General features: G+C 60.4%; 1 protein-coding gene across 21 annotated transcripts in view; it reads right to left on the reverse strand.

Annotated features, from left to right (window-relative positions):
• The window catches only part of CACNA1C (calcium voltage-gated channel subunit alpha1 C), a 469,600-nt gene that overhangs the window by 40,348 nt on the left and 414,049 nt on the right, over window positions 1-15,203 (reverse strand). For 7 of the 21 annotated variants that reach the window (XM_067755986.1, XM_067755977.1, XM_067755974.1 and 4 more), the window contains 2 exons: window positions 9,798-9,881; window positions 9,254-9,337 (listed from right to left, as the gene is read on the reverse strand). In XM_067755986.1, the coding sequence (XP_067612087.1) occupies window positions 9,254-9,337; window positions 9,798-9,881 (168 nt within the window). The remainder of the gene's footprint in view (window positions 1-9,253; window positions 9,338-9,797; window positions 9,882-15,203) is intronic. The other 14 variants (XM_067755993.1, XM_067755984.1, XM_067755990.1 and 11 more) reach the window with 4 other exon arrangements.

The raw sequence follows: 15,203 nt of genomic DNA on the forward strand, positions 1-15,203 counted from the left end.
GACACTGTCAGAGAGGCCCCGGGCCAGCAGCGGGGACAGACCCTGCCCTCACCTGGGTCCATGTATGTGGGTCACCTTGTATGGTTCAACCGGCAAAGACCTGGGGTGGCTCTGGAAAACTGCCTCTCCGACCCAAGTTCAGGACCAGATGAGAAACACCACCTCAGTGGATGAAGCCTTTGTTTCCGGAATGTCCTCACTGTTCCTTTTCACTGGGGTGCTCTCTCTAGACCACCCGTGGGAGCCGAGGGGACTGAGGGGCACCAGAGCCTGCAAAGAGGGTTCTCCAGGACGGACGGACGCCAGAATCGGTGGGGCGTTTCCCAGTTTACATCCCGTTGTCTCTCTGGAGAACGGAGAGGTTGTTGGAAATCGCTCTTGACCACATAAAAAAGGGGTGGCTTCCTCTCCCTTCTTCTCTTTCCCGGCCCCCCTTCTTGCATAGCTGGGAGGTGAGGGTTAGCGGGGAGGTAGGGCCAGGCGGTAGATTTCGATATCCTGACTATCTTCCAGGATGTTCTCCGTGATCGGCGGTTCGAGGGCACTTAAGAGCAGCTGTGTGCCGCGGCTGCGTCTCCTGGCCAGGCTGGCTTGGAAAGGGGCAGATGACCTGCCTCCCTGCAGGGAAGGCTGAGTCCAGCAGGTCCTCGGACAAGGGCCCAATCCCCGTGGCTGCGCTGAGACAGCGGTTATGTATCGGTCACTGAAATTCCACATCTCTCTGAACCGAGTCAAAAGCAACAGCACGGGAACGTGTGGACCTTTTACTGGCTGCCCGCCTACAGAAGCCTCTGCTTGAAGAGACAGAAAACAAAAAACCCTTGTCCAGAACTCAGGGAGTGGATCTGGTATCAATTCCATCCCACACCACCTGAAGACCTGGGTCCAGCTGGCATCCCCCCTCCGCCTGCCATCCCCCTTCCGCCTGCCATCCCCCTCCGCCTGCCATCCCCCTTCCGCCTGCCATTCCCCCTCCGCCTGCCATCCCCCTCCACCTGCCATCCCCCTCCGCCTGCCATCCCCCCTCCGCCTGCCATCCCCCTTCCGCCTGCCATCCCCCTTCCGCCTGCCATCCCCCTTCCGCCTGCCATCCCCCTCCGCCTGCCATCCCCCCTCCGCCTGCCATCCCCCTTCCGCCTGCCATCCCCCCTCCACCTGCCATCCCCCGCCACCAGCTCTGCTTCTCTACTCCAACTGTCTCTAATCTCATCTCGATTTGATCTGCAAGACAAGACGGTAGTTCAGCTGTGAGCATGTCATGGTGTCGTAGGGGGTGTCTGGGGGGTTGGGCTTTGCTGGCGAGACCCCAGTTAGCCTCGGGTGGGAGGGTACATATGAGGCTGGTACACACAGAGAGAGCTGGGGATGCGGGAGTCAAGGGCTTCTAGGGACATCTGACGCTGCTTTCGTGGCCAGGAGCCAGCCGGCATACGTTCAGGGGTGGGGGTTCTCATTATCCTTCTAGCCCCTCTTCCAACCGGGAGAAACGCACATCCCGGGAGCTGAGGTGTGGCCCTGCGGACGTGGAGGGGTTGGGAGGTGCTGACGGTCAGAGCCGCCAGGGTGGCTGCAGGGAAGGAATTTTAAGGTCAAAGTAAAATCTGTTGTAAACTGCTAGCTCTCTAAGGTTGGATGAGGTGCCTTCTTGGGAGGGAGACGCAAGGTCTAAGTAAGCACGTGTCAACTAGAGACACAGCGGAGGGTCGGTGCCACAGATCTGAGGGCAAGTGAAGGAAATACCGATGGTCAAAAGCAATTCTTATGCCCAGTTTCCTTTTCGGTCTGGCACGAATGGAGGAATGGAATTGGGTTTGAGGAAGAGAAGAGCTGGGAAGGGGAAGGTGGGGGTTGTGAAGAAGGTGGAGACAAGGACAGAAAAGGGTGGGGCGCAAGTGAAGGTCACCCCAAAGATGCGAGGGCGGAGGGTGGAAAGGCAGCCCCCCCCCACCATGGGCTTACATCTGTTTCTCCAAAGGAAAATTCCACCCAGAAGGGGAAGGAGATTCTAGCCAGAAAGGAGAACCTTTGTGGTCCTAGGCACTCAGTTAAAATGCCCTTCTGAGCACCCCTTGTGGGGTCTTGGCCCCAAGGGGACTGGAGGAGAGGGCAGAGCAGCGGTGTGGGGGCTGAGCTGTGGTGACCGGCCTGTGCTGCCAGTCATGCTGCGGAGTGGCTGAGGACTCAGGGCTGCTCACTGCTCACCTGCAGCCCGACGGCTCCTCAGGGGCTGTTACCTGCCAGAGCTCACGCTACACGGGACTGATTACAAAATCGCCAGGGCTGTCTTATCTTCCTTGGGAGGGACAGTCATTCAAACAGATAACCAACAACGGAACTCATGAAAAATAAATGAACAATCAGCTTGCCAGGAGCGCTCACAAAATCCCATATGTGGGGGCAGAGGAGAGAGACAGAGACAGAGACAGGGACACAGAGAGAGACACACACACACGTGGACGGACACGGTGAGCCTGAAGGATGGAGAAGAAAAAGAGAGAGAGAGACAGAGACAGAGACAGGGACACAGAGAGAGACAGACTCAAGGAAACAAACCAGCGAGAGCAGCCGGCCCTCAGGAAGCAGCGTTAGACAGTGAGTGCTTTGGGGGTACCTGTCAGTGTTTCGGGGCCTGCTGAAATGAGCTCCCTCACTTCCCCCACGAGCTCAGGGAATATTCGAGGTCCCTCTGCTTTAGACGCTCTCTGGCAACACCCCGGCAGCTGGCTCAGCTGGGGACAAGTGACACCCACTGCCTGGATGGATGGCCGTCTGGCTGAACCAGGGCTGTGTCCTGACAGCATGCTTCAGTCCAGTCCTCCAATTTAGGGGAGAGGAGAGGGTTGTATGAGGACAGAAGAGGTGAGAATGAGGGAGGAAAGGAAAGAAAATTAGAGGACGGGAGGTGGAGGGGTCTCGGTCAGAAGGCGGAGGGCATGAGGGGCCCCGTTGGGTCCCGGCTGTTGCGACACCGGACAGCCGGGAGAAAACCATTAGAAACGGGTTCCAGGGGCCTTTCGGGTCAGGCCTGCAGGACCCTCCTCCAGGCCACTGCTTTGGGGCAGCCTGCGGTCCAGCACGCGGGCCTCGCTCTGCAGGCAGAGCCCGGGCTCTGCAGATGGCTCCCCGCGCCCTGCTGGAGTGCGGCTGGGCGAGCGGGGCTCTGCTCAACCCCTCAGGGCCAACTTCCTTCCCAAGCAGAGGAGAAACTACCCTTTAGGACGACGGGGGGCCGGGCCCCTCCTCACTCACATCCACGCTCTAGACACCACCTCTAGGTCGAGTCTTACCTTCATCCCTTTAAAGGCAGAGTTTCTTTTGGGGGCGGGCGGTACCGAGTCAGTGCTGCCCTCGGGTGAACAAGGCACCTTGGTGGCTTCATTTGTTGGGGGCGTGGCAGTGGAGGCGGTGCTGAGAAGGGGAGGGACTGGAGCAGCGGGGGAGGGACCAGCAGAGGGAAACAGGTGGGGGGGACGGGGGCACAGGAATGTGGCAAGGGTCACAGCTGCTCCACCTGGCTTGGCCTGACACCACCAGTGCTGACTGAACCGAGGCCCCGACGTGCGTCCCAGATGCTCCAGGCGGAGGCACGTCCCAGCCGTCCCACCTGCCCCCTCGCCCCCACCCCTTCTCCCCTCCGCCTGCTCTCTCCTCCGTCCAGAGTGCAGGGAAGGGGCTGCCCCACACGTCCTGCGCTCTTGTCCTCCAAGCCCCATGGCCCAGGGCCCAGGCGTCCGAGCATCCCCTGGAGTCCTCAGGCCTGGAGAAGTTCGGCTGAGCTGCGCTGCCTGGGGTCCCACGGCTGGGAGCGCCTGCGTGGGGCCCGTGAGTGCAGGGCCCCTGCCGGCCTGCCCGCGGAAGTGCAGGAGTCAGTTCTCCCACAGGAACGGACTCGAATCCCGCTCTCGCCACCTGTTAGCTGCACGGCCTTGGCAAACCCTGAGCAAGCTGGGCCCCTCCCAGGGATGTGACGTGTGGTGGCCCTGGCCTGGCGCCCCCCGAGGGCAGCATGCTGCCCTCCACCCCTGCCGAGCTCCTCACGAGACCCCAGCCAGGACCGCGTCACTTCACCCCGCCGTCCTGCTCAGCTGCTCTGCAGCCCTGCACTAGTTCTCTGTCTGTGTCCACGCAAGTCCCCGTCCACTGAACCTGCCTGGAGGCCCTCGGCCGCGTCCTGTTCCCACCTGAGGGTCCCTGGGGCCTTCTCTCTGGAGAGTTTCTAGGTGACGACTTAGACGCCACGGCTCTCGGGTGGTCCACACGTGGGCCTGCCGGGAGGCGAGGGCGTCACTGTCAGAAGGCGTCCAGTGCAGAGCTGGTGGGGGGCACGCTGGCCCACCTCAGGCCCCCGCCGCTGCACTCAAGGACGGCCAGCCCCAAGGCGGGTCGTGCTGTCAGTCCCGTGGCCGCCTCGTCCGCGACTGGGGACACGTGTGTCCGTGATGAGGGCTCTGGGCGTCCCAGCACTCCCTGTCGTGCAGGGGTGGGGAGGGGTAACTGGGGGCTGCCGGGGGCCACTTCTGGCACCCCAGGAGCTTCCACTGACATCACAGGGTTACGTCACTAGGTTTTCCTTCTGGAAAACAGAATTTCAGACTCAAGGGATAAAGGAGGAGCAGGGAGCTTCCTAGGGGACATGACGCTGACTGCACAGACGGAGGAGAAGGCAGCGCGTCCAGAGGGGACGGGGTGGCCGGGCTGTGGCCACGGACGCAGGATCCAGCGTGACTGCGGAGCCCCGGGTCTCCCTCGGTCACCTCGGAGGGTCCAAGGGCATCTCCCAGAGTGAGCCGGAGGTCAAGGCGGCCCCGAGCACGGCGGCCCCAGCTCAGCCCCCCATTTCTCCTCTTCCCTCAGCTGTTCACCTGTCCCGGCCTGGAATACCATCGCTGTGCTGCTGATTCCATGTCTGACCGCAGACCGGGCGTCTGTTGTCCACCTGACATCACTGCTGGGCAGTCGAGTACACAGCCCCCCCCCCCCCGCCCCGAGCCTCCTCCTCTTCGTGCAAACGGGCCTCGCCTCCCACCTTCCTGCTGACGCCGGCTCCATCCTCCCCGGCTTGGCCGGGACCCCATGGCTCCCTGGGAGCCCTCCTCCTCTGGCGCCCACATCCAGGCTGTCAGGAGAGGCCGTGGGTCCTGCTCGCAGAGCACACTGAGAATCTGACCGTTTTCACTACGTCTGCTGCAACTCCGTCCCCTCCCACCTGGATGGCTGCGTCCACCTTCCAAATGGTGGAGGGCTTTGCCCTTGACTCCCGCAGGGGGTCCCCGGACCACGGACACCTCTTCTCAAAGGTGCCCGAGTCTCCGCCTCCCGCTCAGGCGAAGGCCCAAAGCTGCTCTCCTCCCTGACCACCGCACCCTGCGCGTCCTGCCCGAAAGCTCCTCTCCCGGGATCCGCAAGGGCATCGCCTCGCTTCCCTCAGGTCTTCGCTTTCTTCAAATTCCCCTCCTCAGTACAGCTCGTCTTGCAGAGAACGGCACCGGCCTCCACGGCTCCCTGCTCCTCCGACCCCTCCCCTGGCGCTTCTCGGCTCTCCACATACTGCACCATTTCCTTATTTTCTGTGTCCGAACATCTTCCAGCCTTAGGACACCAGCTCCCAAGGGCGGGCTTTTGTTTGGTCCGTAATGGATCCCAGGTGCCCGGCACCAGAAGGGGAGGCTCCAGGAAGGGACAATTGTTCCTGGGGTCGCTGGGGAATCCACTTCCCAAGGCAGGGCGCCAGAGCCTAGCAGAGGCAGGAGGACGGAGCTGTTTGAGGAGAGATGACTCTGGACGTGGGGAATGTTTGGAGGGCGGCTGGGATGCACACAGCAGGTGGGGAGGGCAACGAGAGCTGGTCTCTGTAGGCTAATTGTCAAAGATGACGGGTTACAGGTGGAGAGCCTCAGGGATCCCTGACACTGGAACGGAACGTTTGTCTGCAAAAGGAGGTCTTGTGACAACAGTAAGACTAGAAAATTCGGGGAGGCCTGGAGCTGAGCTCTTGGCCCAGTGAGCATCCAGACCCATAACCTGCCTATGGCTGGAAGGCAGAACCATACGGTGGAGGGTCCTGCCTCTGAGAAGAAGCGTTGTTGACCCTATAACTTGTCCCACAATCCTGGCTACCGTCGGGGTGCAGGGCCATGTCCGTGCTTGTGGGACAGGCCCATCTTGGCTTGAGTCGTGGGCAGTGGTCAGTGAGCTTGCTTTGATCCGGCTGGACCCATTGACCAAGAGTTCGAGTGTATCCGGGAACGAGGGCTGTGACATCTGTGCTTGGCTGGTGTGTCAGCAGGGGGGTTGGAAAGATCGTCCTTTGCTTGGGTGCCATGGTCTCTCCCCTTTAACAGCGCTGTACAGTTTTTTAATTTTTATTTATTTATTTTTTGGGCTGCATTGGGTCTTCTTGCTGCACACAGGCTTTCTCTAATTGCGGAGAGCGGGGGCTACTCTTTGTTGCTGTGCGTGGGCTTCTCATTGCAGTGGCTTCCCTTGTTGAGGAGCATGGGCTCTAGGTGCACAGGCTTCAGTAGTTGTGGCACACGGGCTCAGTAGTTGTGGCACGCGGGCTCAGTAGTTGTGGCGCACGGGTTTAGTTGCTCTGCGGCACGTGGGATCTTCCTGGACCAGGGCTCGAACCCGTGTCCCCTGCATCGGCAGGCGGATTCTCAACCACTGCGGCACCAGGGAAGCCCCAACAGTGCCGTACAGTTTACGGCCGGTTTTTAAGTGGATGCTCTTAGTTGAGCTTCAAAACCCAGCCCCGTAAATCCTCATGGTCCTCGGATCGGTGGGGGCTGGGCGGGAGGGAGAAGCAGGACTCAGGCACTCGATCTGACCCTGGTCCAGCCTTCTCCTCCAGCCCCTGCCTGGGACGATGACGCAGGTGTCCTTTCTGGATGTGTGGGAGCGGGTGGGAAGCAGTCGGGGTCTCTGGACACCTCCTCTGCTCTGCATCACACGCGCCGTCCCCGTTTCTATCTCCAGACAACCCTTCGTGTGACTTTTCACAAACTCCTCAATCTGGAGAGTGAAGAGCATCTCCATGTGAGCGAAGGATACTGGGAGGAATTGGAGGGGCTTCCCAACTGGAAGCGGGGCTGGGCTGATAACTTCTCGTTTAGAAAATAAAAAACCTCCCGTGGTTCTTTAAAGATACAGACTATGGAGTGTAAGGGCTGAACCAATCCCGGCCGGCAGGAGTCCGCGAGAAGAGGCTGAGATGCACGTGTTCATCAAAAGGCATCATGGACGGAACAGACGAGAATGCTGGTCCCCCGCCCCGGGAGGCCTGGCTCCAGCCGAGGGGCAGCAAAGGCACGGGCACGCTCCATCCTCACTGTGCATCGGCCAATGGGGGTGCTCATTCGCGTCTGTCAAGCTCAGGCTCACGGCACACAAGCTGGGCGCCGAGGCGAATTGTAAATGGAAACTGTTGTACAAGTGGACGGTCTGTATGTGACTCCACGTGCCGTTCCTGGGGTCCTGCACCACCCCCAATTCCAACAGTCACTTTCTGGGGTAGAAATTTTATACTCTAGAATTTTTTTCCTTTGTCTTGGTTTTTCTTTAAAAATAGCAGTGATTTGAAAGAAAACGGCCGGCTGAGCGATGGCGTGGGCCTGGCCAACAGTGAGCACCCCAGAGGACCCTGGGACTGAGGTGGGTCCTCTGCACCCAGGGAGCTGCCTGCTGTCACCCTCCTGTGCGTCCCTGCCATCGGCCCCAAGTCCCCTGGCATGGTTCCCCACAGGGACCCACCCTCCAGACGCAGGCAGATCCTGCCCTTCCCTGGTCTCCCCCGAGGGCCCCTCGGGCCGAGCACAGGCCCTGGCCGGTGGATACTTGTAGGTAGGGACGTGACAGCTCCTGGGATACAACTTGGGGTCCATCCAGCCACTTGGGGGGGCAGTGCCAAGGGAGGGGAGGCATGGGGTCTGAGTGGGGAGCTTGGTTTCCTTGTGTTCCAATGATTCAATGGCAGAGGTCAAGGGAGTGTACACACGTACGTACACACACGTACACACGTACGTACACACTCACACACACACACACACACACACACACACAGACACCCCGCAAGACAAAGACGACCCTGGGGGATCCCCGAGACAGGGGCAATCGAATCTATGCTACGGGGTGAGCAGGGAGGGGGCCAGGTTGACGGGGGGACACAGGGAGAGCAGAACAGCCTCCTCCCAACGTCCACCCGCTCGAAGGGGGCAGACAGGACTTCTGATCAGCGGAAGCAGGACATATAATAACATCAGTTCAACCGACTGGCAGCCGACTACGGGGTGGAGGGAGCAGGTAAGGACAAGGGCGGGGGACGGTGGCCGTCGTGGGGTGCTTCTGACACCTTAGATCAGAGCTCTAGAGCATCTGCTCCGCGCTGCTATTCAATGGTTCAGTGCACCAACATCTGTGCAAACATTACCAAGTCTCTTAATCAAGGAAAAATCCTGACAAAACACTAAACCACACATGTTAAAAACCAACCGCAAGAGGGCTTGCCTATGGATAACGAGAGAAGACTGAACATGCTGGGGAGCAGAGGGACGTGTGCAGGGGCTAGAGGGACTGTCTAGGAGGGGCAGCTCCCAGGGGCAGGTGCAGGAGGTCTTGGAGCCGGGGTGGTGGTGGTGAGGGGAGAACCAGGCAGGGGCAAGGCTGGTCCTCTGGGGCAGGTTCACCTGGGGCCAGGTGCTCCCACAGCAAGTTGCAGGGCGGGGGGGCGGAGGAGCCCTCTCCAGAAAAGAGGGGTGTGGGCTGTTCTCCCCCACCTCTCAGTGGAGGGGCTGTTTTAGCGTGAATACGATGGGCTGACAGTGCCGGCCAAGTGCGAGCCGTCACCCGTGGTCCTCGGGAGAGCTCATTTCCCGGATGCTGGGAGTGGGAAGGGGCTGCGCTGGCAGCTGCCCAGCGGTTGTAAACACCCTTCCACCGTCTCACTCTGGGATCCCAGGGCTGCATCCTCCTAGACAGTGTGTGTCATGCTAGGCCAATTGCCAAGGGGGAAGGAAAGGAGGCAGTGATCAAAACTCAGAAGGAAAGGGGGCCTAGCTCGTTCCAAACGTTAAAGAAAAAAGAATAAAAACATTTTGAAGTAAAGCAACGAGAAAGAAAATCCTTTCAACCAATTTAAACAAACCAACCAGAATAACTTAGTGGGAATAAGGAGCTGGGAGGAAGCGGCAAGGAGAGAGCAACGGGGTGAGCGTGGGGCGGGCGCGGCGTCGCGGGGCGGGACGCCGGTACTTACGTTTACCTCGGTGATGGCTATGTCAACAATGCTACCAACAACAATCAAGGCGTCAAACGTGTTCCATGCATCACAGAAATAGTGCTGCATGGGGCAGAGGGGCCAAGGGAGGGAGACAGGAGGAAAAACCAACAACAAAGAAAAACAAAACAAAAGGAAGAGGAAAATGAAAAAAAAAAGCATGAAAGAAAGGAGAGAAGAGGAAAAAAATGAGAAAAGAAAGAGGTTATGTGGGCATACTGGACCCTCTTACCACTCCACAGTTCTGGAGGTGCACACCTGGCACCGGTGCTCGCCGAGCCTGACAAAAGCAGGGTTAGTCGGGGCGGGGGGGCCGGGCGGGGGTCCTGGAGGAGGAGACGCCCCGGCCGCCCCTTGTCCGGTCCGGCAGAGTGGGGACAGTGCGGGGGCTCACGTCCCCCAGGACGGCGGCAGGTGCAAGAGAAAGCATGACTGGCGGGGGTAAAACAGGAAAACCAAACAATGAACCGGAGGAGGTGAAGAGGGAGGGACACGGAGGCGTCCTGGGCAGAATCATACTCACATTCGTCTCACTGAGAATGACGTCAATTACGCTGCCAATTACGATGAGGCAGTCAAAGACATTCCAGGGGTCACTAAAGTGGCCCTACACGGGGCGGCAGGACGGGAGTGAAAAGGAAGGTCAGACAGACAAGAGCAGAGCACCGCCGTGGGCCGCACCGTCGCTGCCGAGTCCGAGCAGGGCGGGGTCCTCCCCCTCCAGACCCAGCCCCCTCGCCACCCGCCCTACTTCCCCAGCCCCTCCCAGGCCTCCAGCGCCTCCTAGGAGGCCTGCCTGCAGGGAGGGAGGGAGGGAGGGAACGGGGCGGGGGCCCTCGCGGGGTGGTCTGGGAATTAGCAGGCGGCCATTGGTGTGGTCCAGGCACAGCCAGGCCCTCTGGGCTCAGGGGTGAGCCGTGTGACGCTCGTGACAGTGAGGGGACCATGGCCTCAGAGCAGCATCTACAAGGTCACCCTCGTGGCAGCCCTGGACGGGCCCGGTGCCTCTGGACGGAGGCTTTCCTCCCTGAAAGGGGACGGAGGCCAGGCCAGTCCCAAGGTTTGGTGACGTGGGAGGTGACCCTAGATCGGCTCTCGGGGCAGGGGTGTCTCTGAAGCACCGCCACGCTCAGCTCCATCATTCTGACTCAGGATCCTGCTGAAGCGGCCCCCGCGAGAGTGAGGTTCTCACAGCCTTTGCTGCAGGCTGGGTGGGGCTCTGGGGGCTGTCGTGTCTAGGGGGAGCGATCAGGATGCTGACTCCACTCCTTTGTCCTGCACACATGGATTTTGTTTGTTTTACACCATATTTGGGGAAGGGAACAGAGGAATGTTTTTCAAAGACTTTTTCAAAGTTCATGGACAACTGGTCAACCAAGGGCTGTCCCCTTCCTGTGAGGGTTCTTGGAGTCCTGGGTGGGCAGGCTCTCTGCAAAGAGAGGGTGGGTTCTTAGGTCTGGACCACTGCCTCTCAGAGTGCAGGGGAAAGGGAGCAATGCTCTGTGACACACAGATGTTCAGGAGCCCCGGGAACCCCACAGCCGTCCTCCCCAGGGGTGGAGCGGGGAGGGCCCAGCACCGAGGGCATCTGTCTTTCCGTAAGAAAGGACATCTGCCCCTTTGGTTCTTCAAGGGATGCCCCAGCCTCTGAGCCACGAGGTGGGGCTTCCAGGAGATGCACTTCTGAGGTTGGTGAGGAGGTAAGAAAGCATCGGGCTGGCCTCTTAGAGTCTGCCCGGTCCCTCTCCCTGGCCCTCCTGGGGCGGCCAACTCTTGCTCTCTATTTCTGAGTCCCAGGAGGCTGTGCTCTCCCATTTCTTCCCGACTCCCTCCAGCTCCCTGACCACTCCACCCCCACCCTTCCTAGCCATGCCCCCTCTCAGATGGATCACAAGACATGCTGTCCCAGGGCTGTTATTCTTAGTGTGGAGGTCAGGTCGCAGGGAAAGGGACCTCTCGGTTCCCAGGCCTTTCTGCCAAAAAAAAAGCAGAAATGCCACTGTGGAGACTCTGGGCAACCCGGTGGGGAGCAGAGGCCGGCCAGGGCATGGGTGAGGTGAGCGTCACTTGAAACCCTTTCTGGCTTCCCAGAGTATTTTTCTGAATATCCCGGAGCCTTTGGGGGCACCGAGAGGCTTCTCTCTCCCATTCGAGTCACGTGCTGTGAGCGGGAACGAACCGACCCCCTCCAGGGTCCTCCCGTGGCATCACAGGGCACGTGGAGAGCACTGGTTTTGAGGGTAAAGAGTGAAGACCCCGTGCCAACGACAAATACGCGTGTGCTTTAACATCAGGTTTTGGGAAACACTGGGGGACTATCTCTAGAGAGGAAAACCATCTCTGTGGGTAGAGCTGTTTCGGGAGGGAAGGGGAGGGGGTGTCCAGGAAGAGGAAGGAGGGAAGCAGGAACCAGAGGAGAGTCCAGGACGCCCCGCATCCAGCCTAGAAAACGCAGTGGCAAATCGTTATTCGGGCCTGGGGGGCGAGAGGAGGAGAGAGGTCGGGGGGCGTCTCGGCGCTCAAGGAGAGGGGAGGGGCTGGCATCTGCTCGTTCACCACAGGGACCTGGAACAGATGGGGGAGTTGGCCTCGGTCCACAGCGTGGATGAGGCGAGAGACAGAAAGGGAGAAGGCAGGCAGAGGCGAGGCAGACGAGCGGTTAACAGCTGGCGAGCTCCGGAAGGAGCCTGGCCCCCAGGGACCCTGCAACCCTCACCCACCCCATGCACCGCCTGTCATCCCCACTCTTGCGCTCTTCTGTGTTCGTGCACAGGACGGGCAGGCCCGCCCCAGTGCTCTGCAGCCGGCGGCTTCCGCTGGGTCGCCTGGCCTCACCCGCCCCCTTGCCCTCCACCGGCTGTGCTGCTGGTGCATTTGGTTGGCCCCTCTGTCCTGTGGGCCCGGGGCCAAGGCCTCCACTGGCCGCAGAGCCCCACCAGTTCCCGCCCGGAGGAGGTTTACACACGGCCCACGGTGCGGGGGGTGACAGGGTCCCTTTAAGAGGCAGCTTCCCCCTGCCCTGTCCACCCCCTTCCTGCCCCGTCAACCCTCCAAGCTGGACCATGAACACAGTTTCAGATCCAGCTGTCAGCGCCTCCTCCCAGCCGTCCACACCCATCCCAGAAGCACGCTGACACCCTCCAGGGGGCTCGACAGGTTGCCGAGGGACACACCTGGCCAATTCCCCAAGTGGGCAGGGCCCGGGAGGAAGGTCGCCCCCTGTTGTCAGTGCAAGAGCTGTGTCCTCTCTCTCCGTCACACACATGCACACACACACTCGCACACACACCTGTTGTCACCCATCTCCTCGACTGCTGGAAACCATGGGTGACATGGGTTTGGGGAGTATGATGGAGGAAACAGAATGGGAAAACAATCATAGACTTGTTTTCTCGAAATCAGCCTGACCTCCAGGTCATACCTGTCACTCGTTCTTTCTCTGGTAGAAGTCAGGGATAGCGAAAGGGGCTCTGGGCTCTCCCTGAAGTGGGGAACCAAACCTCTCAACGTCCAGATCCTCAGAGCCAGGCAGGGCTGCCCACGCAGGGGCGGATGGCGTTTTGGGGAAGACTTTCTCTCGCCACCTCTAACCCTGCAGGGTAAGTGGGTCCCCAGCCTCAGGAGGTCTCGTGCGTGTCCCCCTGGGCTGAAAGGCAAGCGCCCCGCTGGGAACAATCCCTTCCCCGGAGGGCGCCGACCCTCTGCTCACTGGCTGCCACGGCAGAAGAGACGTGGACCAAATCGATCCTAGGCTCAGCACAACGTGACTAGGAAAGGACGCTGCTGCCCAGCACCCACAATGCACTTCACCTGCACGAGAACTTCGGATTTTCCTCTCTTGGATTATCTGTGCCCTGACTCACTCCACCCCTGGAGCTGTTCTGAGCTGGAAGAGGCGGTGTAGTGGTTAAGGGTGTGACCCGCAGAGGCAGGTGTCCGGGTTCGAGTCCTCCATCTAGCACTTACTGGCTGGGTGACCTTGAGCAGATAACCGCACCTCTCTGTGCCCCAGTTTCCCCCTATGACACGGCGACCTGTGGGTTATGGTAGGAATGACACAAGTGAAGGGCCTCCACCTGTAGGAAGCCCAGTGAGTTCCAGCGACTGCCACGGTTGCTGGAGCTGGTCCATCCCCTTCTAGGGAGGCCAGACGCACAGGGTCAGCTTTGGGGGTGGGACTGAGCAGTGGGGAAGGCAAGGCTCAGGAATGTGGAAGGAGGAGGGGGAACGTGAAGGTTCCAGAATCCCAAGCTCCCTTCAGTGGGTCTCATCTTGAATCCTACTGAGGACTGCCTGTCCTGAGATTCTCGGATGAAATCCAGCATCACTTGAGATTGGTGACCGTAAGTAAGCTGTCCTGGCTAGCTTCTGTCAAACTCAGGTCCACACAGATAGTGAACTGCCAGGTTCCTAGAAACCACTATTCCTCCCAGGGAGACCCAGGCCCCTTTTGCTCTGGCTGGAGGGCTGGGAGGAGAGGAGTGGGCTGCCAGGTGGGCCCACATCCTGTCTCTGGTCCCGAGAGCAGGGCTGCTGCTGGGAGGTCCAGGCACACGCCCTGGCCCTGAATTCGGGACTCTCAGCCCCTTCCCCGCCCAGAGCAGAGTCAACACAAGCTTTAAAACAGAACGGTGGTGAGAGGGGTCCACAGGCGTCTACACACCTGGGACTGTGCTGCCATTGCTGGCTTTCTTCTCCTCTCCATCCCCTCCCGCGCGGCTTCCTTATCTACCTCTGACGGGTCCAGCAGAGAGAAGGCAAGGAACACAGAGGAGGTGACCGGACGCTCTTCCTGGTGGGGAAGCTGACTGGACTTTGTCCGGGTCTCTGCCCCAAGACTGTTCCCTTCCAGGGACACATGGGGCCCCAGAGATCGACGTGGCGGGTGGGGGGCGGCCCTGGGTGGAGGCTGGACGTGGAGCTGCTGGAAGCAGAAAGGGCCACCTGGGGGAGGCGGGGCCTAGCATGGAGTGGGCAGACGGCGTGTGCTTGGCCAGGGAAGGGGGCCCAGCCGAGTAAGGGCCCTGCTGGCGTGAGCTGGGAGGCTGTGCCTGGTTCCGGGTCGTGGGACGGGGAGATGGGAGGTGGTGGGTGCAGCCGGCGGCTGAGTGTCGCCACACAGAGACAATAGAAATCGTATGACGTTAGGATGTCATTCAGACGTAACAGTAATTGAGGAAATCACTGGCATCTAGCGGGGCGGCATGGCTGGTACACAGCTGTCCCCGGCCCCTGGCAGCCCCCACCCTGTGACGCGCCCCTTCAGAAGCCCTGGAGCCCCCCAGCAGACAGCCCGGGACGGGGGCGGGCGGGGCAAAGGGCAGCAGCAGACGGGGCCGGGGTCAAGGAGACCCTGGGCGGGTGGCGGTGATGGGGCCGCACTCCAGTAGTTAGAGGAGTGCACACTTGGAAGTGGACATTGCTCTCGTTTCTCCTTTGGAATTAAGCTTTTTTCTCCCCAGGAAGGTTTCAAAGGCCCTCAGTCATTTATCTCACCAAGATGTAACGGGTGCTTCTGGGTGCCTGGAAGTGCACAGATGTGGGCAGAGCGTGAGCCCAACCTGACCTGCCGCCTCCCACGGGGTGAGGGCACAGGGGGTTGGCTGGGCTCCTTTGGGGCCTGGGGAAGGTTTCCTCTGCCCCAGTTGGCACCTGGGTCCACGGCAGGACCCCGCTGCAGGATCGTCCAGGACGAGGGTCCAAGGGGATATGCCTCGAGAGCGGGCAAGGCCGTCTGACACGTGGCAACGTCCGCAGGCACCCCACTTCAAAGGAACACGGGGGGCCCCCTGGAGGCGGGAAGGGGATGCAGAGGACGGCAGCCTTGGTGGGGGCGAGGCGTCATCTGCCCACCTGGAATCTTCTCCCGGCCCATCCCGCAGACTATGCCCCGGGCGGAGTCCCCCAAACCTGACCTGACCATCCCATC

This window comes from Pseudorca crassidens, chromosome 11 (assembly GCF_039906515.1).
Source record: "Pseudorca crassidens isolate mPseCra1 chromosome 11, mPseCra1.hap1, whole genome shotgun sequence".
In the NCBI taxonomy this organism is placed as follows: Eukaryota; Metazoa; Chordata; class Mammalia; order Artiodactyla; family Delphinidae; genus Pseudorca; species Pseudorca crassidens.